We start from the raw sequence: 23206 nt of genomic DNA, 5'->3' as shown, positions 1-23206 counted from the left end.
CCTCCCCCCTTTTACAGAGACCAGTCCACCCAGCCATTACGACACTAATGCGCGCAACCCTCTCACAGTCATACCTCTATACGATACCGGAAAATCTCTGGCCCATCTACATCCATACACTACCTCATTTATACACTTTGTTCTATAGAAGTGTCCTGCTAAAGCCCTTATTCGTTCCTCCCCCCCCACTTCCCTCATCACCCACGATATATAGACATAATCTACCACTAAATACATGACGGCCCTCCTCACACTATCTCCCACTCCCTCTATATCCAAACTCAGTGCCCTTAATACCACTAACCCACTCCCACCCACCATATCCAACACTCTTCGTAACCATAGACGTGCCCGCTCGATCTGCTCACAGAAATACACCACATGATATGCTGTTTCCTCCCCCCCACACAAAACACAACATTGAGACTTCAAAATTCCCATCTGATACAGTCGTACTTTAGTTGGCAAAATCCCATGTAAAAACCTATACATAGTTTCCTTCACCCTTGACTTCACCCGTAACTTACTGAAGTCTCCCCAGATTCGTGTCCAATTATATAATGGAAAAACTGTCTCCCCTTCCAACACCTCTTGAACCCTTTCCAACCTCCCCAAAACACACGCCGTTACATTTTCCGGATTTCTTACCTGTAATAAGTATCTCAACATACTCATACACTCCTCTAATTCCCTACCCCCCCACCACCGCCTCACATCTTCCATCACTTTTCTCACTCTGACACCACGTTCCCCGCCCAATCTCAGATAACAATGCTTCACGTACATGCTCTTCAGTCTGCTACCCAAAGGAATTAAACCTAAACCCCCTTTTGCCAGCGGTGTCATTACAACCGTTTGCCTCAGCCAATGACAACCATATCCCCATATAAAATTCAGTACTTTCCTTTGCACTTGCCGCACATCTTTCGCCATCAATGGGTACACCACAGCCACGTGCCACAATTTAGGATAAATGAGTGTATTAACTACAATGACTCTCTGTTGTATAGTTAAACCACTCGTTCTTATTCCCCCTAACCTAAGCAATACTCTTTGCACTACCCTTTTAGAATTTGCCTCTCGAGTCTCCTGCGCTGCCCCTCTGTACAATACTCCACAAATTTTTAACTGCTCTACTACCTGCCATCCAAACTTTTTTCCCAGTTCCCCTCCCACCCATGACCCCACCTCCAGTAATTTCGACTTCTCACTATTAACATTCATACCTGTTGCTCCACTAAATATTTCAACAATTCTACTTACATTCTTTAACCCCTCCTCTCCCCCCACTAAGACCGTCGTGTCATCTACATAGCCAACTATACCCGTAGCACCCCTAAATCTTACCTCTCCCTCACTTACACCAACATTTATCAACCTATATAATGGGTCTTGCAGACATGCAAATAGGATCTGAGACATGGGGCATCCCTGCCTCAGCCCCCTACCCATACTAACCATCTTCCCCACCCTTCCATTAATTTGCACTCGTATTTCTGCACCTCTATATAAAGTTTCCGCCCACTGCACGATTTCCTCACCAAACCCAATCTTCCTCATAATCATCCATAATGTCTCTCTCTCTACACAATCATAAGCCGCCTTCCAATCCAACGCAAGAACACCTCCACCATCCATCCTACGCTCCTCTATATAACCTTTTATCCTCCCATGCCCACTAAACATTGTTCTCCCTGGCACACCCATCTGTCCCCCATCTATAACCTTCCCAATTACTTTACGCAATCTATTACCTAACACCCTGGCAAACAATTTATAATCCCCGCACATTAATGATAAACCTCTATAATCTAGGATGCTATTCTGTACTTCCCCCTTTGGAACCATAACTACTACACCTGTCCTTTGTGTTAGACTCATGCTTCCCTTATCCTTCATTACATTCATCAACTGCACCAAGAATTCCTTCATTACATCCCAGTTGCTCAAATAAAATTCATTTGGGATTCCATCTATCCCAGGTGCTTTCCCGACACTCATCCCTTTTAATGCCGTCCACACTTCCTCTTCATCTATAGGCCCTTCTATCATCGCTCTATCTGCTGACTCTAGGTTGCTCTGTATCCCCTTCTCTAAAATCTTCATATCCGCTATCTTTCTGTTTCCCCCTCTCATATATATCTCAAACCACTTATCAGCATAACCACTCATACTTTCCGTAGTTACTAACCTCTGTCCCGTCGTATACCCTCCCACATCCGTATGTACGTCCAAATTCATCATAGTCATTGTCTTCTGTCGCGTCTTTAATCGCCGCAAAACACAGGCAGATGGCTTATCTCCCCATAAAACATCTTCCAATCCACCTCTCATTCTCTCACCATCAAATCTTGCATTCTGCATTTCCATTAATTGCGCTTTGATGCCCTCAATCTCTTGTACTGGATAAACCCCACTAAAACCTTCATAGCACTGTTTCAGCAGCCCTTCCAAATATCTCTGTAAGCCATATTTCCATTGACTTACCTCCTTTCCTTTCCTCATATAAAAATTTTTGATTCCTGGTTTGGCATATTCCTCCCACCATCGTAGGATATCACCTCCTTTTCTCCCCTTGTTCCACTCCTTTGTCCACCACTCAACAAAACTATCACCGTCTTCCTGCTCGTCTAACAATCTCACATTAAGTTTCCAATAACTCATGTAACGCTTTGGTAAACCTCCCCATCCCACATCCACGACCACTCCTCTATGATCTGAAAACACTACATTTATAGTTTCTGTAGTAGCCACCTGTAACCCGGGAGAAGCATAAATACGATCTAGTCGTGCCGCGTATCCTCTCCTCACATATGTATGCTCCACGTTCCACCCCTCCCCCCTCACAACATCCGTTAAGCCAACTCCCCCTAAAACATCTCGTAGAACCCCCAGAACACACCCTGCATCCCTCGGCTCCACATCTTTTCTACGTATCACACTATTCCAATCCCCTCCAAATAATGAATAAACAGGTAAACCCCGCATATGATAAATTAGTGTGTCCCTTACAAATTCCTCTTTAACACGTCTATTACTGTCCGCCGGCATGTATACACTCACAAAACACACACGTACCCCACCCCATGTCCCATCCACCCTCGCTACTCTCCCATCTCCCCCTTCTTCCCAATGTAACAATTGGAACGGACTGGTCTCAGCTATTAAAACTGCAGCACCTCCCTTAAGCTTCCCAGTATACCCAGCATAAACTTTATATCCATCTACCGACAAATCCCTTCCATACCTGAAATTATGCTCTTGTAAAAATACTACTTGTATGCCAAGTCTCTTTAAAAAAACACTAAATATCTTACGCTTTACATCAGCCCTTAGGCCGTTAACATTTAAGGTTAGACACTTAAAAATGCTATCGGGGGCTTACCAATCGACCGATATCCTTGCCTTTCCTTACGTTTTTGCTGAACATTCTGATCGCATTGTCCATTTTTTGCCTCACCTTTCCTCTGCCCCTTTCCTCCCCCCCCTGTTATTTTTTTTTTAACATCCACTGATAGTTTCTTACCAGTTCGTTGCGCTGGTGTGAGGACATCATCACTATCAGAAGCCCCTGCCTCTCTCTTACGTGATGCCTCTACTATGTGCATTCCCTCATCTCCACAATCTACGTTGTGTACTTCAACCACAACCTCACTAATCCTGTTTAATTGCTTATCCCCAACACCCACATTACTCACCTCTTCAATTCCTTCCTCACCTATAAGTTTCCCTTCTGACACCATGCTTAGTGTCTCGCCCTCATTCTGATTACCTAAGAATTCTTGAATAACATTATCTATAGTAGCCGTAACCTGACTACCCAAATCCTCTCTTCTCACCTCATCCTCCAAACGCATATTCTCAATAACCTGAGACACCTCCGGTAATGTTACACATTCTTCCGGATTGTCTTCCACGATTTCACTCCATGTTCTCTGATCTTGAAGATGCTCCCCTGTAGACTGGGTCGTCACCTCTCTCTCCTTCCACACACCTTTTCCCTCTCCATTTTTCTCAGGTGTTGATCGACGAGGACACATTGCTGCTATATGATCAAAGGCTCCACATAGTCTACAGGTTCGTCTTTGCCCCGCATATGTTACATATACCTGTATTCTAAAGTCACTCAGAGTCACATATGATGGTATAGATTTGCGCAAAGACATTTTGAGGGTAAAGGAGCCCTCACGCAGTCCACCATACATATTATCAGACCACCTTCCAACTGTTGCCTGATGTATAACACCATACTCGTTGAATGTTGCTTTTATATCTTCTTCATCCGCTTCAAATGGGACATTCCGTAACTTTACCCAAGTATAATACTTGGATACGTCCCTCATGCGTACTTCCAGACCAGGATTAACCGTCATACACACGTCTTGGTATTTTTCCACCATCTTGTCATAAGTCGCAGCCGTCACAAATTTCACAAATATCCTTGTTGCTCCATTTAAGGCAATACCATACAGATCGTCTTTGCTGATGCAGTAGGTATCCCGTAGTATAGCAGGCAGCATAACAGAGGCATTGGTTTGATATACTGCTCCTTTCAACACCTCAATACACACAGTGTTGATTCTCCGCCTGATAGCCTGCGCCATCTTGTGAAAATCACTCAGTGCTACCAACAGGTGCTAGCTCAACTGCCAACGTCCGTCCTCCACCAAGGCTGAGTGACGAATGCAGGAGCAAGGCGCAGCACAACCTCACGGCCCTAGAGCGATGAGGTCAATCAACACTTCACTAACTTACACTTCCTGAACAACATGAACAGCGACTTTTCTAATGCCTTCCTTTATGCTAGCATTCCCACAGGGCCAGAAATCAAGGCATCGCAATAACTCATATGCCATCACAACGATTCGTGTAATGATATTTAGGCCATAGTATGCAGAGAGCAAGTTTTATACCTTAATATGCTCTTATAATTTTTTTAAAAGCTGTAAAGAACTTTGTAAACACCCCGAAAGTCTCGTGTCTGTATTACCACAAAAAATTGGGAAGGGTATTCAATGTATTTAAGACTGTTGAAAAAGGCTTCCTAATATCTTGAAATAATTCTGTTATTGCGATTTCACAGAGACGGTGATAAAGGAGAAGGATGAGTTTATTACACATACAGACACCCAGACACCCACACACACAAACACACACACACACACACACACACAAACACACACACACACACACACACACACACACACACACACACACACACACACACATACGATGAGAGCAACAGAGCAATGATCGACACACTAGCCGAGGTGGCCAGGAGAGCACACATGGGGGGAGCAAAGTTACCAGTTATGGGTGATTTCAATCACAAGGAGATTGACTGGGAAAACCTGGAGCCCCATAGGGGTCCCGAAACATGGAGAGCCAAGATGATGGATGTGGTACTGGAAAACCTCATGCATCAACATGTTAGAGACACTACCAGAGAGAGAGGAGAGGATGAACCAGCAAGGTTGGACCTTGTATTCACCATGAGTAGTTCGGACATCGAGGGTATCATGTATGAAAGGCCCCTGGGAGCTAGTGATCATGTGGTTCTGTGCTTCGACTACATAGTTGAGCTCCAAGTGGAGAGAGTAGCAGGAATAGGCTGGGAAAAACCAAACTACAAAAGGGGGAACTACTCAGGCATGAGGAACTTCCTTCAATACATTCAGTGGGAGAGGGAACTGACAGGAAAACCAGTACAAGAAATGATGGACTATGTAGCAACAAAATGCAAGGAGGCAGAGGAGAGGTTTGTTCCCAAGGGAAACAGAAATAATGGGAAGAGCATAACGAGTCCTTGGTTCACCCAAAGGTGTAGGGAGCTAAAAACTAGGTGTACTAGAGAATGGAAAAGGTACAGAAGACAGAGAACTCAGGAAAATAAAGAAATCAGCCGAAGAGCCAGAAACGAATATGCACAGATAAGAAGGGAGGCTCAGAGACAAAATGAAAATGACATAGCATCAAAAGTAAAGACTGACCCGAAGCTGTTGTACAGCCACATCAGGAGGTAAACAACAGTCAAGGACCAGGTAATCAGACTGAGGAAGGGTGATGGGGAATTCACAAGAAACGACCGAGAGGTTTGTCAGGAGCTTAACACAAGATTTAAAGAGGTATTTACAGTGGAAACCAGTAGGACTCCAAGAAATCAGAACAGGGGGGCACTCCAGCAAGTGCTGGATGAGGTACATATAACCAAGGAGGAGGTGAAGAAGCTGCTATGCGAACTTGACACCTCAAAGGCGGTGGGACCAGACAACATCTCTCCATGGGTCCTTAAAGAGGGAGCAGAGATATTGTGTGAGCCATTAACAAAGATCTTCAACACATCATTTGAAACTGGGCAACTCCCTGAGGTATGGAAAATGGCAAATGTAGTCCCAATTTTTAAAAAGGGAGACAGACATGAGGCACTAAACTACAGACCTGTATCACTAACGTGTATAGTATGCAAGGTCATGGAGAAGATCATCAGGAGGAGAGTGGTGGGGCACCTGGAAAGAAACAAGTGTATAATTGACAACCAGCACGGTTTCAGGGAAGGAAAATCCTGTGTCACAAACCTACTAGAGTTTTATGACAAGGTGACAGAAGTAAGACAAGAGAGAGAGGGGTGGATCGACTGCATATTTTTGGACTGCAAGAAGGCCTTCGACACAGTTCCTCACAAGAGGTTACTGCAAAAGCTAGAGGACCAGGGACACATAACAGGAAAGGCACTGCAATGGATCAGAGAATATCTGACAGGGAGGCAACAACGAGTCATGTCTGTTGACGAGGTGTCAGAGTGGGCGCCTGTGACAAGCGGGGTTCCACAGGGGTTAGTCCTAGGACCTGTGCTGTTCTTGGTATATGTGAACGACATAACGGAAGGGATAGACTCAGAAGTGTCCTTGTTTGCAGACGATGTGAAGTTAATGAGAAGAATCAAATCGGACGAGGATCAGGCAGAACTAAAAAGAGACCTGGACAGGCTACAAGCCTGGTCCAGCAACTGGCTCCTTGAATTTAACCCTGCCAAATGCAAAGTCATGAAGATTGGGGAAGGGCAAAGAAGACCGCAGACACAATATAGTTTAGATGGCCAAAGACTGCAAACCTCACTCAAGGAAAAAGATCTGGGGGTGAGTATAACACCGAGCATATCTCCTGAGGCGCACATCAATCAGATAACTGCTGCAGCATACGGGCGCCTGGCAAACCTACGGATAGAGTTCCGATACCTCAGTAAGGATTCGTTTAAGACTCTGTATACCATCTACGTCAGGCCCATACTGGAGTATGCAGCACCAGTTTGGAATCCACACCTAGTCAAGCACGTCAAGAAATTGCAACAAGACTAGTCCCAGAGCTACGGGGATTGTCCTATGAAGAAAGGTTGAGGGAAATCGGCCTGACGACACTGGAGGACAGGAGGGTCAGAAGAGACATGATAACGACATATAAAATACTGCGCGGAATAGACGAGGTGGACAAAGACGGGATGTTCCAGAGATGGGACACAGACACAAGAGGTCACAATTGGAAGTTGAAGACTCAGATGAATCAAAGGGATGTTAGGAAGTATTTCTTCAGTCATAGAGTAGTCAGGCCATGGAATAGCCTAGAAAGTGATGTAGTGGAGGCAGGAACCATACAGAGTTTTAAGGCGAGGTATGATAGAGCTCATGGGGCAGGGAGAGAGAGGACCTAGTAGACTGAAGAAAGATTAAGGGAAATCGACCTGACGACACTGGAGGACAGGAGGGTCAGGGGAGACATGATAACGACATATAAAATACTTCGCGGAATAGACAAGGTGGACAAAGACAGGCTGTTCCAGGGAGGGGACACAAAAACAAGAGGTCACAATTGGAAGCTGAAGACACAGATGAGTCAAAGGGATGTTAGGAAGTATTGCTTCAGTCATAGAGTTGTCAGGCCGTGGAATAGCCTAGAATGTGACGTGGTGGAGGCAGGAACCATACATAGTTTTAAGACGAGGTTGGATCAAGCTCATGGAGCAGGGAAGGATAGGACTCAGAAGCATCCAGGAGCTAAGACTCCACCACTGCAACCACAAATAGGTGAGTACAAATAGGTGAGTAAACACACACACACACACACACACACACACACACACACACACACACACACACACACACACACACACAAACACACACACACAGCAATAAATACGTGTCTCACATCGTAGCCTCTTAGTTTTACATATCTCACTAGACGCAATAATGGTGTCATTCAAGGAAGCTAGAAGTTGTCTATATGCTGAGCACTCGAAAACCTTCAGAATATTACACAGAAAGGAAAGGAAACACGTGCTGGTATAGAGTAGAACCCAGAGAGAGAGAGAGAGAGAGAGAGAGAGAGAGAGAGAGAGAGAGAGAGAGAGAGAGAGAGAGAGAGAGAGAGAGAGAGAGAGAGAGAAAAGTGAGATAGTGAATGAGAGATAGTGAATGAGAGATAGTGAATGAGAGAGAGTGAATGAGAGTGAATGAGAGAGAGTGAATGAGAGAGAGTGAATGAGAGAGAGTGAATGAGAGAGAGTGAATGAGAGAGAGTGAATGAGAGAGAGTGAATGAGAGAGAATGAGAGTGAATGAGAGAGAGTGATAGTGAGAGAGAGTGATAGTGAGAGAGAGTGATAGTGAGAGAGAGTGATAGTGAGAGAGAGTGATAGTGAGAGAGAGTGATAGTGAGAGAGAGTGATAGTGAGAGAGAGTGATAGTGAGAGAGAGTGATAGTGAGAGAGAGTGATAGTGAGAGAGAGTGATAGTGAGAGAGTGATAGTGAGAGTGTGATAGTGAGAGTGTGATAGTGAGAGAGTGAGAGTGTGATAGTGATAGTGAGAGAGTGAGAGTGAGAGAGTGAGAGTGAGAGAGTGAGAGTGTGATAGTGATAGTGAGAGAGTGAGAGTGTGATAGTGAGAGTGAGAGAGAGAGTTAAGGATGTGGGGTTGCTGAAAGATGGAGTTGGAGTGAACGTGTCTGGACACTCCCTCCTAATACAATTCCTGTTGGTTCTCTATCCTATAAATTACGATACTTTACATGATACCTGAACTTTTCTCCCTATATTTCTGTTGTGTCACTCCTGATATTCAAGATAATTTCTTGAACCCAGTGGAATGCTTTCTCTTATAAGATATTTTGTCAAGGTTCCTGTTACCACAAGATTTGTTGGTTAGGTGATGATTCAGCCGGGAGAACTTACGAAATCTCTTAAGTTTTCCATCTGCTTCAAGTTCCTTCTAAACTCCTTTTCACTCAGTAATCGATATAATCTCACGTTCTTCCTCTTCCCCTTTCCCTTACTAACCAGTATTCGTCCATTTAGTCTGTAGATTATTGGGAAACTCCCCCTTTATCTTATTTTTTCTACTCGTTGCGCGCCTCTCTTATCAGTGCTAATGATTTTTTTCCCTTGTCCCTTGTAGAATACACTGTTACTGCTATTTGTTTCATTATTACTATACTTTCTACGTTACCTCTGATTTTCTTCTGAACCTTTTTATTTTCTCTTCGTATCTCTCAGCATTTCAGTCGTAAATTTTATTTCCTCAATAATTTTTCTTCAATTTACTCATTCTAGTCTACTCTGAGAGAGAATAATTTTTTTTACTCGTGTTCTCACAATTTATCCTTCAAGGTCTTATCAGATATATGTATTGCACCCAGTCCTATCTTATTTATCCCTTATTTTTGTTTCTTTGCTCTTCTTTGGATTACTGTGTGTGTGTGTGTGTGTGTGTGTGTGTGTGTGTGTGTGTGTGTGTGTGTGTGTGTGTACTCACCTATTTGTACTCACCTATTTGTGGTTGCAGGGGTCGAGTCCTAGCTCCTGGCCCCGCCTCTTCACCGGTTGCTACTGGGCCCTCTCTCTCCCCGCTCCATGAGCTTTATCAAACCTCGTCTTAAAACTGTGTATGGTTCCTGCCTCCACTACGTCATTTTCTAGGCTATTCCACTGCCTTACAACTCTATGACTGAAGAAATACTTCCTACTATCTCTCTGACTCATTTGTGTCTTCAACTTCCAATTGTGGCCTCTTGTTTCTGTGTCCCCTCCCTGGAACATCCTGTCTTTGTCCACCTTGTCTATTCCACGCAGTATTTTATATGTCGTTATCATGTCTCCCCTGACCCTCCTGTCCTCCAGTGTCGTCAGGCCGATTTCCCTTAATCTTTCTTCATAGGACATTCCCCTTAGCTCTGGAACTAACCTTGTCGCAAACCTTTGTACTTTCTCTAGTTTCTTGACGTGCTTTATCAAGTGCGGGTTCCAAACAGGTGCTGCATACTCCAGTATGGGCCTGACATACACGGTGTACAGTGTCTTGAATGATTCCTTACTAAGGTATCGGAAAGCTGTTCTCAGGTTTGCCAGGCGCCCATATGCTGCAGCAGTTATCTGATTGATGTGTGCTTCCGGAGACATGCTCGGTGTTATACTCACCCCAAGATCTTTCTCCTTGAGTGAGGTTTGCAGTCTTTGGCCACCTAGCCTATACTCTGTCTGGGGTCTTCTGTGCCCTTCCCCTATCTTCATGACTTTGCATTTGGCAGGATTAAATTCGAGAAGCCATTTGCTGGACCAGGTGTCCAGTCTGTCCAGGTCTCTTTGAAGTCCTGCCTGGTCTTCATCAGATTTAATTCTCCTCATTAACTTCACATCATCTGCAAACAGGGACACTTCTGAATCCAACCCTTCCGTCATGTCGTTCACATATACCAAAAATAGCACTGGTCCTAGGACCGACCCCTGTGGGACCCCGCTCGTCACAGGTGCCCACTGTGATACATCATTACGTACCATGACTCGTTGTTGCCTCCCTGTCAGGTATTCTCTGATCCATTGCAGTGCCCTTCCTGTTATATGCGCCTGATGCTCTAGCTTCTGCACTAATCTCTTGTGAGGAACTGTGTCAAAGGCCTTCTTGCAGTCCAAGAAGATGCAATCAACCCACCCCTCTCTCTCTTGTCTTACTTCTGTTATTTTATCGTAAAACTCCAGAAGGTTTGTGACACAGGATTTGCCTTCCGTGAATCCGTGCTGGTTGGCATTTATACTCCTGTTCCGTTCCAGGTGCTCCACCACTCTCCTCCTGACAATCTTCTCCATAATTTTGCATACTATACACGTCAATGACACAGGTCTATAGTTTAGTGCCTCTTTTCTGTCTCCTTTTTTAAAAATGGGAACTACATTTGCCGTCTTCCATACCTCAGGTAGTTGCCCAGTTTCCAGGGATGTGTTGAAGATTGTGGCAAGTGGCACGCACAACATATCTGCTCCCTCTCTAAGGACCCACGGGGAGATGTTGTCCGGTCCCATTGCCTTTGAGGTATCGATGTCCCTTAGCAGTTTCTTCACCTCCTCCTCATCTGTATGTATGTCGTCCAACACTTGTTGGTGTATTCCTTGCTGGTGTCCCCATCTGGTCTGTCCCCCCAGAGTCCTTCCTGTCTCTACTGTAAATACTTCCTTAAATCTCGTGTTGAGCTCCTCACATACCTCTTGATCGTTTCTTGTGAGTTCTCCACCTTCTTTCCTCAGCCTTATCACCTGGTCCTTGACTGTTGTCTTCCTCCTAATGTGGCTATACAACAGTTTCGGGTCAGATTTGACTTTCGATGCTATGTCGTTTTCATACTGTCGCTGGGCCTCCCTCCTTATCTGTGCATACTCGTTTCTGGCTCTTCTACTAATCTCCTTGTTTTCCTGGGTCCTATGCCTCCTGTACCTTTTCCATTCTCTGTTGCACTTAGTTTTTGCCTCCCTACACCTTCGGGTAAACCAAGGACTCGTTTTGGTCTTCCTATTATTTCTGTTTCCCTTGGGAACAAAACTTTCCTCTGCCTCCTTGCACTTTGTTGCCACATATTCCATCATCTCGTTTACTGATTTTCCTACCATTTCTCTGTCCCACTGAACCTCCTGCAGGAAGTTTCTCATACCTGTGTAGTCCCCCCTTTTATAGTTTGGCCTGTCCCCTTCAGTTCCTGTTACCTTCTCCACTTGTAACTCTACTATATAGTCAAAACTCAGCACCACATGATCGCTAGCTCCAAGGGGCCTCTCGTAAGTGATGTCCTCAATGTCCGAACTGCTCAGGGTGAACACAAGATCCAGTCTTGCTGGCTCATCCTCCCCTCTCTCTCTGGTTGTGTCCCTGACATGTTGATGCATGAGGTTTTCAAGTACCACATCCATCATCTTGGCTCTCCATGTTTCGGGACCCCCATGTGGCTCCAGGTTTTCCCAGTCGATCTCCCTGTGGTTGAAATCGCCCATTACCAGTAACTTTGCTCTGCTCGAGTGAGCTCTTCTTGCCACCTCAGCCAGTGTGTCCACCATCACCCTGTTGTTTTCTTCGTACTCCTCTCTTGGCCTCCTGCAGTTCTGTGGTGGGTTATACATCACTCCAATGACTACTTTATGTTCTCCGGACTGAATTGTACCTACAATGTAGTCTCTTTCTCCAATCATGTCCATGCCTTCCATTTCCTCAAATCCCCATCGGTGTTTTATGAGCAGTGCAACCCCTCCTCCCCCTCTACTCCTTCTATCTTTCCTCAGGATCTGATATCCCGTTGGGAAGATTGTGTCTGTTATTGTCTCAGCGAGTTTTGTTTCTGTGACTGCTATGATGTCTGGGGATTTTTCACTGATTCTTTCATTCCACTCCTCATGTTTATTCGTTATTCCATCCGCGTTTGTGTACCAAACCTTTAGTTTCTTTTCTATCATTGTGGTCATGCAAGAATATTGGGGTTGGGGGAGGGAGAGCCTTGGTGGGGGCCTATATGGGGCTGTGGTGTAGGTGGGGTTTGTGTTGATGGGGGTGGGGTCAGAATGCCCATAAGGGACAGCTGTTGGGGTGAGGTTTGTGATATGGGGGTTGGTGGTAGAGGGAACAGTGAGTGGGTTGTAGTATAGGTTGCTCAGTTGCGTTGGGAATGTCGCGGGTGGAGTCTTTTTGTGGGAGATTCTGTGGGGTGTGTTTGCCCTTCCTCCTGTGTCTGGGTCCTGCTCATTTTCATTGCTTCCCGTTCCTCCTTGCGTCTCTGTACCCTCTCTTTCAGTGTAGTCCTTTCTTCTTGTGTTCTGTCGCGGTCGAGGTATACTCTCTGGTACCCCTCTTTGTCCCTCAGTCTTGCTTTCTCTTGCAGAATCCTGGTTCGAACTGATTCTTCCTTGAAAGTTACTCTGACAGGCCGTATCCTTCCACTCGCAAACCACCCAATTCTCTGAAAATTTGTCACCTGGGTCATATTGCCCTCCCCTATTTTCATAATGCCTTCAATCATTTTTTTCTCCTCCTGTTTTATTTCTTCAAAGTTGGCCCCCTTGGCTTCTTGGAGCCCGTACACAAAAACTGACCTCGCCCTTTCCTCCTCCCACTGATTCTCCATCTGTGTCCTCTGAGGCATTTTATTTCCTTCCATTGACATGTTCTTGCCTTCAGTCCCTGTCATATCTGAAACTTCTATTCTCAGTGAACTGTCTTTCCTGATCAGCTGTCCCTTGCTACTGTGTGTGTGTGTGTGTGTGTGTGTGTGTGTGTGTGTGTGTGCGCGCGCGCCCCCTCCCTGATTTGTACTCAGGGTCAAGATTTAGCTCCTGGTCCCTACTCCAAAACCACCTTGATAAGCATTATCTTCTGTCTCTGTCGTAATCATATCTCCTCTTGAAGCTGTGTATTGAGTTTTCCTCTACCACTGCCTCTTTCGAGTCACCCCATTTTCCATCCACCACTTCCTTGCATCACTATGGCTCACCTGTATCCTCAGCTTCCACCTGTCCTCTTGATTCTGGTTTGCAGCCTTTGGCTGCAAACCTTTGCACTTGGTGGGGTTGAAAACAAGCAGCCAATTGTTGAACGAGGCTTGCAGCCTGTCCAGATTCCTTTGTAGTCATACCTGATCGCCGTCTGCTTGAATTCCTCGCGTTAGCGTCACATTGTCTGCGGACAGGGACACCTCTGACTATCCCTTCCGTCATGTCATTCACATAATACCAAAGCAGCATCGACCCTAGAACTGGCCTTGTGTAACCCCGCTCGACACATGGGCCCACTACTGACACCTTGTTACGTACCATCACTTGCTGTTTCTTTCCTGTCAAATATCCCGTGGTCTATTGGAGTGTCTTCCCTGTAATTCTTGCCTGCTCTTCTAGCTTTTGCAATAATCTCTTGTGTGGAACTGTCGAAAGCATTCTTACAGTCCAAGAAAATACGGTCTACCCACCCACTCTCTCTCTCTCTCTCTCTCTCTCTCTCTCTCTCTCTCTCTCTCTCTCTCTCTCTCTCTCTCTCTCTCTCCCTCCCTCTCTCTCTCCCCCTCCCTCTCTTGTCTTATTTCTGTTACATTGTGCTAAACCACCAGTCAGGTTTGTAACCATGCTGGTTATCGTGTATAAGCTCATTATGCTTCAAGGTGCTCCACCACTCTTCTCTTGATAATATTTTCCATGAGTCGACATCCTATAAATGTCGGTGACACTGATATGTAGTTTAATGCTGCCGCTCTGTCTGCTTTCTAGACAATTGGTACTACATTTGCTGTCTTCCACACCTAAGGTAGTCGCCCTGTTTTGACAAATATGTCGAAGATTCTTGTTAGTGGCACACACACTGCCTCTGTTCCCTCTCTGAGCCCATGGAGAGATGTCTCCAGGTATCTAGTTCACTAAGCAGCCTCTCCACCTCTTTTTTTCTTTTTTTTTTTTTTTAGAGAGAGAGAGAGAGAGAGAGCGGGTGAGCCTGTCTTTATTCTTATTATAAAAGCAACACAGGAAGTTTATAGTCCAGACAGGATGAGGAGGCACTCTCAGTAGAGATAACCTCAAGCATTAGCATTCATGGCTTTTTCATTACATCCTCCTCCTAGTCGTAGTCCTGTTCTTCTTGCACCTTATTCTGTTCCTTCTTTTTCCTGGTCATCCTCCTGTTCCCCTCTCCCTCCATTTTCTTCGTCTCCCTTCTCTTCCTCCTCCCCTCCTATTCTCTTCCTACTACTCGTTCTTCCCCAACTTCTATATTCACCCCTCCTTTACCCTTCTAGTACCAACACCCCTCCTCTTTCCGTGCCGTACCTACACCCCTCCTGTTCCCTGACAGTACCAATATCCCTCCTGTTCCCTGCCAGTACCAATATCCCTCCTGTTCCCTGCCAGTACCAATACCCTCTTCCCTTCCCGTACCTACTCCCCTCTTTTTCCCTTCTCCTACGTACACCCCTCCTACCCTTCTCGTACCTACTCCCTTCCTCTTTCCTTTCCGTACCTACTCCCCTATTCTTCCCTTCCTGTACCTACTCCCCTCTTCTTCCCTTCCTGTACCTACACCCCTCCTCTTCCCTTCCCGTACCCCTTCCCCTCATAGTACAAATATAGCAGACTGGGTGCTATTAAATTTGTTTCGTAAATATTTGTGGGTTGGATGCATGACGAATGCAAATGTTATTGCAGGAAGCGCAGGCTGTTGCAAGATGAGGCTAGGCTGAATTTTCGTAATTTTTACTATTCTTGTGCGGGCGCGCGACGGCTATGTAATTTGATCATGAACCAAATTCACTCGAAAAATCCAGAAATTTGGCTTAAAGTGTCACATGACAAATGCGCTTCTTTACACTTCTCTAGGTTTCCTTACAGTACTCTGGGTTTCTTGACAGTACTCTGGGCTTCATGGCAGTACTCTGGGCTTCATGACAGTACTCTGGAATTCTTTACACTTCTCTAGGTTTCTTGACACTACTCTGGGCTTCTTGACACTTCTCTAGGTTTCTTGACAGTACTCTGTGCTTCTGTATAGTTCTCTGGTTTCCTGACAGTACTCTGGGCTTCTTGACAGTACTCTGGGCTTCTTGACAGTACTCTGGGCTTCTTGACAGTACTCTGGGCTTCTTGACAGTACTCTGGGCTTCTTGACAGTACTCCGGGCTTCTTGACAGTACTCTGGGCTTCTTGGACAGTACTCTGGGCTTCTTGACAGTACTCTGGGCTTCTTGACACTACTCTGGGCTTCTTGACACTTCTCTAGGTTTCTTGACACTACTCTGTGCTTCTGTATAGTTCTCTGGTTTCCTGACAGTACTCTGGGCTTCTTGACAGTACTCTGGGCTTCTTGACAGTACTCTGGGCTTCTTGACAGTACTCTGGGCTTCTTGACAGTACTCTGGGCTTCTTGGACAGTACTCTGGGCTTCTTGACAGTACTCTGGGCTTCTTGGACAGTACTCTGGGCTTCTTGACAGTACTCTGGGCTTCTTGACAGTACTCTGGGCTTCTTGACATTATTCTGGGTTTCTTGACAGATCCTCCCGGCAGTTCGCCCTGTTAATGTTTCCTGAAAGTGATTCTTGGCAGTTTTTTTATGCTCTTTGAGTGACTTAAAAATCGTCTGGTGACGGTAATACGTTCACTGTAGGAACAGTGTTCATTACATCCTAACAGTCAGTGTTCATTACATCCTAACAGTCAGTGTTCATTACATCCTAACAGTCAGTGTTCATTACATCCTAACAGTCAGTGTTCATTACATCCTAACAGTCAGTGTTCATTACATCCTAACAGTCAGTGTTCATTACATCCTAACAGTCAGTGTTCATTACATCCTAACAGTCAGTGTTCATTACATCCTAACAGTCAGTGTTCATTACATCCTAACAGTCAGTGTTCATTACATCCTAACAGTCAGTGTTCATTACATCCTAACAGTCAGTGTTCATTACATCCTAACAGTCAGTGTTCATTACATCCTAACAGTCAGTGTTCATTACATCATAACAGTCAGTGTTCATTCTTAAACATGTGTTTTAATACTTAACTGATAAATAATCTGGTGCTCCTGATGTGGTACTTTTGTGTTCTTGTTTTCGTTAAATTGTGACTTTTGTGATGAAAGTGTGAAACATTGCACAGTTTCGGTATATTAGTGAACATTTTTGGTTTTAGAGCCATTGTATATTTGGTCTCTGAAGTTCAATATTTAAAAATAATCGCGGCTGAAAAATTTTTTCAGTCATATCACGTCAACGGTGAGTCACATCAAAATTTATTATACTGCTGATATTAAAGGGAATTATATTCATAACAAATATTCTTTACAAATATAAAAAAAATACTTTTGTTAAATGCTATGATTCTATAAACAGTGGATTTAACTTGAACAGTTTCAAATATACTAAGTTGAACAAAAACATAGTCGGTGATAGAGTTCATTTAAATTGTAATTCAACTATGTCATTATTAGGCTTTTAAAACATCAAATATTTGTTAACGAAATGTTAAAATAGGATCTGACTTTTTAAGTCATTACAAAGTGCGTCACATAACACACAGTACGATTCACCTTGCTACTGGTAAGTCACAGTCGCTCAACCTCAAGAAGTATCTCTTCGATCCCCGTCGGGGAGGGGAATTTGTAACCTACACACCATCATCTTTACTCTTTCGCGATGCTTTCGTATCGTGTAAAGATTAAATCATCCAGTGGAGTCGTAAATGACTCCACCAAACTAGCCCTTGCTGCCGCTGTACGGACTTGCTTGCAGGTGCAATTCACAGCAATTCACTCTCTGGAGGACTCCTTTATTGTCTTCTGTACTGACGACAATGAAGCATCAGAACACATGGACGACACCGCAATGAAGACACTCAGTGGCCGACAATTCAACGTATCTCCTTCACTGATGATAAATTAGACACATGTGCAACTCTTGGGTATCTTTATCGAGGAAACGTTTCGCCACACAGTGGCTTCATAAGTCCATACAAAGGAGAATCTTAAAGAACAGGAGGAGAGTGAGGTAATCAGTCTCTCAATCTTGAGTCGATGTGGTCTGTCCATCAATCTTGAATAGAATACGGCATATGTACGGAGAAGCAGCTTATAAACCGTAGGCAGGAGAAGTGCAGCAGTCGTAGGTGGTGTCGCATTTGTTCAATGTGGAAGTAGGTCGTGCCCAAGGGTTAGGCAAGCGAAGAATTCCCAAGTATTAAGATCCCAAGAAGTTGCAGTGTCTGACAGGATTGTAGATGAATGGTTCAGAGAACCGACACGTTGATAAATTAGACACATGTGCAACTCTTGGGTATCTTTATTGAGGAAATGAAATCACCAATAACTAGTAAATTTGCTCTACACATGTGAGCTCTTCTGGTCGCCTCGTCTAGTGTGTCGACCATTGCTCTGTTGTTCTCTTCGTGTTCTTCTCTTGACCTTTGCAGTTCTGCGGTGGGTTGTATATTACTGCAATTAACACTTTTGGCCCTCAGACTGGATTGTTCCTTCTATGTAGACCCTATCGCCCATTCCATCTATTCTTTCCATTTCCTCAAATCCCCACCGGTTTTTGATGAGCAGTGCAACTCCTCCTCCTCCTCTGCTCCCTCCTTCCCTCTCTCCCTCCCTCCCTCCCTCCCTCCCTCCCCCCTCCTTCCTCTGTTCTCTCCCTACTTCTCTATGTCGCTTTCTCCTTCCTTATCTCTCTCTTCTTCATCCCTTGAATGCCTTTTAACCTATCTCCTTTTCAGTTTCTTTTCTCCTTTTATCCCTCCCATTCTGAATCTTCTACCTTCCATTCCTACTCTCTCTCTCTCTCTCTCTGTCTGTCTGTCTCATCTCCCCATCTCTGTATTTCTTTCTCTTTTCTTTCCCTCCGTCGATCCCTCCCTCCCTCCCTCCCTTCCCTTCCCTCCCTACCTCCCTCTCTTCCTTCCCTCCCTTACTGAATTATTTCCACCTGTTGATACCGGTGGAAATAATTCACTAATTTTTTTGAAAACTTGTCTCTATTTTCCAGCCTCTCTCACTTTATTTTCTCCTCTCTATCACTCTCTTCCACCGTCCATCCCTCTTTTCCTCTCTCCTTCCATCATTAAGTTTCTCCCTCATTTTTTTTACCTTTTCCATCATCAGGTCTTCCCTTTCTTATCTATATCCTACTTATTCCTCCCATATACCTTTCCTTCATCTCTTCCAACCTCTCATTTATCCTTCGTCCCTCCTGTGTAAACATTCTTCCCTCATTCCATTCTATTTTCTCTTAACCTCCATCCTTCCTTCCATCACTCCCATCCTACCAATCACTTTCCTATGTTCTGTCCCTCTCTACTCTTTTCTTTGTTCCTGCCCTAGCTCCCCTTTATTCCTCAGTGCTCATTTTATATTCCAGTCCTCTCCATCTACCTCAGTTTTACTTTTCTCCTTCTGTATTGAGCTATTCCTTCATCCTTCCTTCCATTCTTTACTCTTACTTTAGCTCCTCTGTTTCTCTTTTACGTTCGTTTCCTCCCGTCGTGTCTTCCAACATACTCTCCGTCAATAGGACACGTTCTTATCACCTTGTCTCTCTCTCTCATACTTTATCATCCTTTCCCTCCCTCCACTCCTCTCTCTTACCTCTCTTCCCTTCCCACTTCCCACCTGCCCTCTTCCCTTCCCTCACCACTTGCCTCTCTCCTTCAGTCCTTCCCTCCATCTTCGTGTACTTCGTCATAATCTTTCCTTACTCACTATTTACCTCCTTCCTTCCATATTTACCTTCTTTCTACCATCCGTCTCACCCTGCACTCATCCCTCTTACCTTCTCTCCCTCCTTACCCATCTTCCTCTACTATTCTTCCCTCTATATCTTCCTCCTTCCCTCCCTCCCTCTACATCTTCCTCCTTCCCTCCCTCCCTCTACATCTTCCTCCTTCCCTCCCTCCCTCTACATCTTCCTCCTTCCCTCCCTCTCTCTACATCTTCCTCCTTCCCTCCCTCCCTCTACATCTTCCTCCTTCCCTCCCTCCCTCTACATCTTCCTCCTTCCCTCCCTCCCTCTACATCTTCCTCCTTCCCTCCCTCCCTCCTGTTTGAGCAATATTAAATTCAACTTTCGTCTGAGAATTGTTCTTATTTACTCAGACAATGACTGTCGTCTCATCTGTAAATAATGTACTAGTAAATTATTTATCTCTGAAATTTGTTGACACTTATAAACATTTTTATCGTTGTTGTGTAATATGTGTTCACCATTGTAAATAATCACATGTGTAGTATTTAATGTAAGTTCATCTTGTGAAGATGTTGACATGTGTAATTTGTGCTCACCTCTGTAAATGTTCTGATGAGTTGTGTGTGTAAATTATCTTGGTTAATGCTTAAGTCTTACTGGATGTGTTAAGACGCATTGATCACCCTCCCGACCATGTTCACATCCATACGGGTTTGTGAGAGAATTGTGGTAGTGATATTGTGTTGATTATTGTGGCTATCTTATAGTGTCTGGAGGGTACTGTGGTAGTTATTGTTGTATTGCTGTAGTGGTCGGCAGGTATAATAATGGTAAATAATGGTTAGGGGTATTGTGGTGGTGAGTATTGTGTTAAAGATGACAGTACTTTATGTTGTGGCATTGTGATGGTGCGAGTGCTGGAAGTGGTGATGGCACTGCACGTTGCTAGTAATGGTAATGGTGTTAATGGTGCTTGTGGTGGTGGTGATGCTGGTGGTGATGCTATTGAGAGGAGTGGTGGTGGCGGTGATGCTAGTGGTGGTGATAATCATTGAACTGCAGTGGTAGTATTAGAGTGGTTTTGTTAAGTGATGTTTAACAAGACACAAACACCACCTCAGTATCTGCTCTGATAGGCGTTTCGTCTTCACAGCAGACATGATCAATCTAATATTGTGGCCACGGGAAGAAGTGAAGAGATGGAGCAGTAGAAGACATGCTCACATAGGGACGGGGTTCACTAGTGGAAGTAAAGCAGAACCCTAACTTGGGCCGGATATTTAGCTCACTTCATTGGCCTGAACTACTTACGCAAGTATGTGACCACGTCGCACTTACATACCCACGTACGTGTGTGTGTGTGTATATGTGTGTGTGTATATATGTGTGTGTGTGTGTGATATATACTTTATGTCTATTCTCGTATGGCTTTATATGCGTAGCTTCTGTTTCCTGTTGCTACTCTTATCGGGTTTTGATTTACCAGTGGACACCCTTCGTCGCGCAAGGGGTCCGAAAATTTGAAATTCGAACTGAACTCCCTATGGTGGATAGAGTAACTCAATACAAGGTCACTGATCCCATATAAATTGATTTCTGATGGTTAGTTTTCGAGCAATTGCTAATCTCCGAAGACCGAAAATATTCGGCTGTGCCCGACAAAGGGATTAAAGAATTTTATGTTGCAAACTTGCAATTGTTAATAAAACACACCAAAAAATTTTTTTAAATTTAATATACAAACAGACAATATAAAAAACATAAATGGAACTTGTATCAAAACATTTTTTAATTGTTACAAAAATATAAAAAGGAAGCAAATATCAACAATGCCAAATTGCAAAGTGATGCAAGTTTCAATCCCTATATTCCTGAGATTCATTTGGAAGACCAATGATTCTATATTGCTAAATGGAAAGATGGAAGTCTGAGAAACAATTTCTATCAGTCTTTATGCACAGATTTACTTTGCATACACTACACATGAATGACGATGTTACCGGTTTCTTCGTGTTGCTGCAATACTTGCAAGTAAACGGCCTTTGCCCTGCCATTGGGAAGTGCTTTAGACTAAGGTCTTTCCTAACACTGTCATCAGGCATTTCTGTACGTTTTCCCCTCCCAGGTTTCACTATGCCAACACAATTGGAAGTACATGGTGAATTAGTTGGTGAAGGTCTTGGAGTTGTTCTTAGGATGCTGCCTCTAAGGTTTTGTCCTTTAGACCTTGCAATACTCATATGGAGACCTAATTGCAAGAGGCTTTTCATGTTCATATGCCGGCAAAGGATCATTTTGAATGTCATCTACGGTCCACTGAGATGAAACTTGAAGAGCAATATTCTCATGGATCTCTTCCTCATCCGGGTATTCCTCAATCCTAAAAGTTCTCTTTTTCCTCATTACTTTCTGCTTTTTGGCTGGCCTTTCTTCCCTTTCTTCCTCCTCATCATCACTTGACACCTCTGCATCCTGTGCATCCGGTGGCAAGTATTCATCACCACTATCCAGCAATTCTGGTTCGTCTACCTCTGGTTCCGAGTCACTGTCTTCAGAAACGCAGACATACCTCGACCTGCTGGTCGACTGCTCCCCATAAAACAGCCTCTCATGGAACTGGAAGGACAATAGAAACCTCCTGTATAAATCCAGACCACTACAGAGTTCATATATGCAATTGAAAATTTCTTATAAATATTTATTTGACTAAAATTGGACATTCCCGGAAACTCGCGCAAGACCGAAATAATTCGGTCTAAAATGCTTGCACTTTTTTCAACTGCATGCTACACTCATATTATGCTTCACACGGACTTTAGGTATATATCAAAATATGCCTAAACTATTCATGTAAGCACTAAACACAACAATCAGTACTTACCGACATTGTAGAATGTATAATCCAAGAGTAGATTAGTAAGGGTGGAGGGAAAAATGCGTGTGTGGGCGAAGCCAAGCCACCAGTGTTTATATTTTGATCTCTCAACCAATGGGAAGGCGGCAGAAGCGAACTGTACTTAGCTGAAGAGACTCAGGGAAGGCTTGTGATTGGTTGGAACTAAAGAACGGGAAGCTGGCCGCGCGGGGCACGGAGTATGACACGCGCCAAAAACACGTAATTAAGACCGAATTTTTTCGGCCTCGCACGACAAAGTCGAGCGAGGCCGAAAAAATTCGGTCTTAATTACGTGTTTTTGGCGCGTGTCATACTCCGTGCCCCGCGCGGCCAGCTTCCCGTTCTTTAGTTCCAACCAATCACAAGCCTTCCCTGAGTCTCTTCAGCTAAGTACAGTTCTGAATAAAAATAAAAGCTTCACCTCAGACAAAATAATTTACTCTGCAAATAAAAATAAGTTTATTGTAGTTTAAAAGGTAGAAATATATTCTTTCTCTTCTAATCTTCTTGCCCAGGTAGTATATTTCTTGGGAGGAAGTGCCTAGAGTGCCAGTGCCAGTGCCACAAGTGACCACTCCAACTTTAGTAAGGAGATAATTTTTATAAATACGGTATAAATAACGAGGCTCAGTATTGTCCAGTAAATATTGAAAATTCTCCATAAAATGTTATGGATTTATGTAAATCAATAAAGTATAATAATTTCATATAAAACAACATATAAAAACAGATTTTTAACTGCAAATCCTTCCATTATCTTCAAGATTTATCATAATTTACCGTCATTTTTAAGAGTCA

The 23206-nt window shown here is 44.1% G+C and overlaps 1 protein-coding gene across 1 annotated transcript; it reads right to left on the bottom strand.

The window, feature by feature from the left end:
* Nucleotides 1–21524: 21524 nt before the first annotated feature.
* On the bottom strand, nt 21525–22619 carry LOC138851626 (uncharacterized). Its single transcript, XM_070080929.1, has 2 exons — nt 22394–22619; nt 21525–22128 (listed from the first exon to the last, which is right to left on the bottom strand). Exons 1-2 carry the CDS (start codon nt 22397–22399, stop codon nt 21733–21735), a joined length of 402 nt encoding a protein of 133 aa, XP_069937030.1. The 5' UTR covers nt 22400–22619; the 3' UTR covers nt 21525–21732.
* Between the last annotated feature and the right edge of the window lie 587 nt (nt 22620–23206).

Source organism: Cherax quadricarinatus, unplaced genomic scaffold (assembly GCF_038502225.1).
Source record: "Cherax quadricarinatus isolate ZL_2023a unplaced genomic scaffold, ASM3850222v1 Contig1273, whole genome shotgun sequence".
NCBI classification, from domain to species: Eukaryota; Metazoa; Arthropoda; class Malacostraca; order Decapoda; family Parastacidae; genus Cherax; species Cherax quadricarinatus.
The sequence above is the reverse complement of the archived record's forward strand: the minus strand, read 5'-3'. Positions and strand labels throughout refer to the sequence as shown.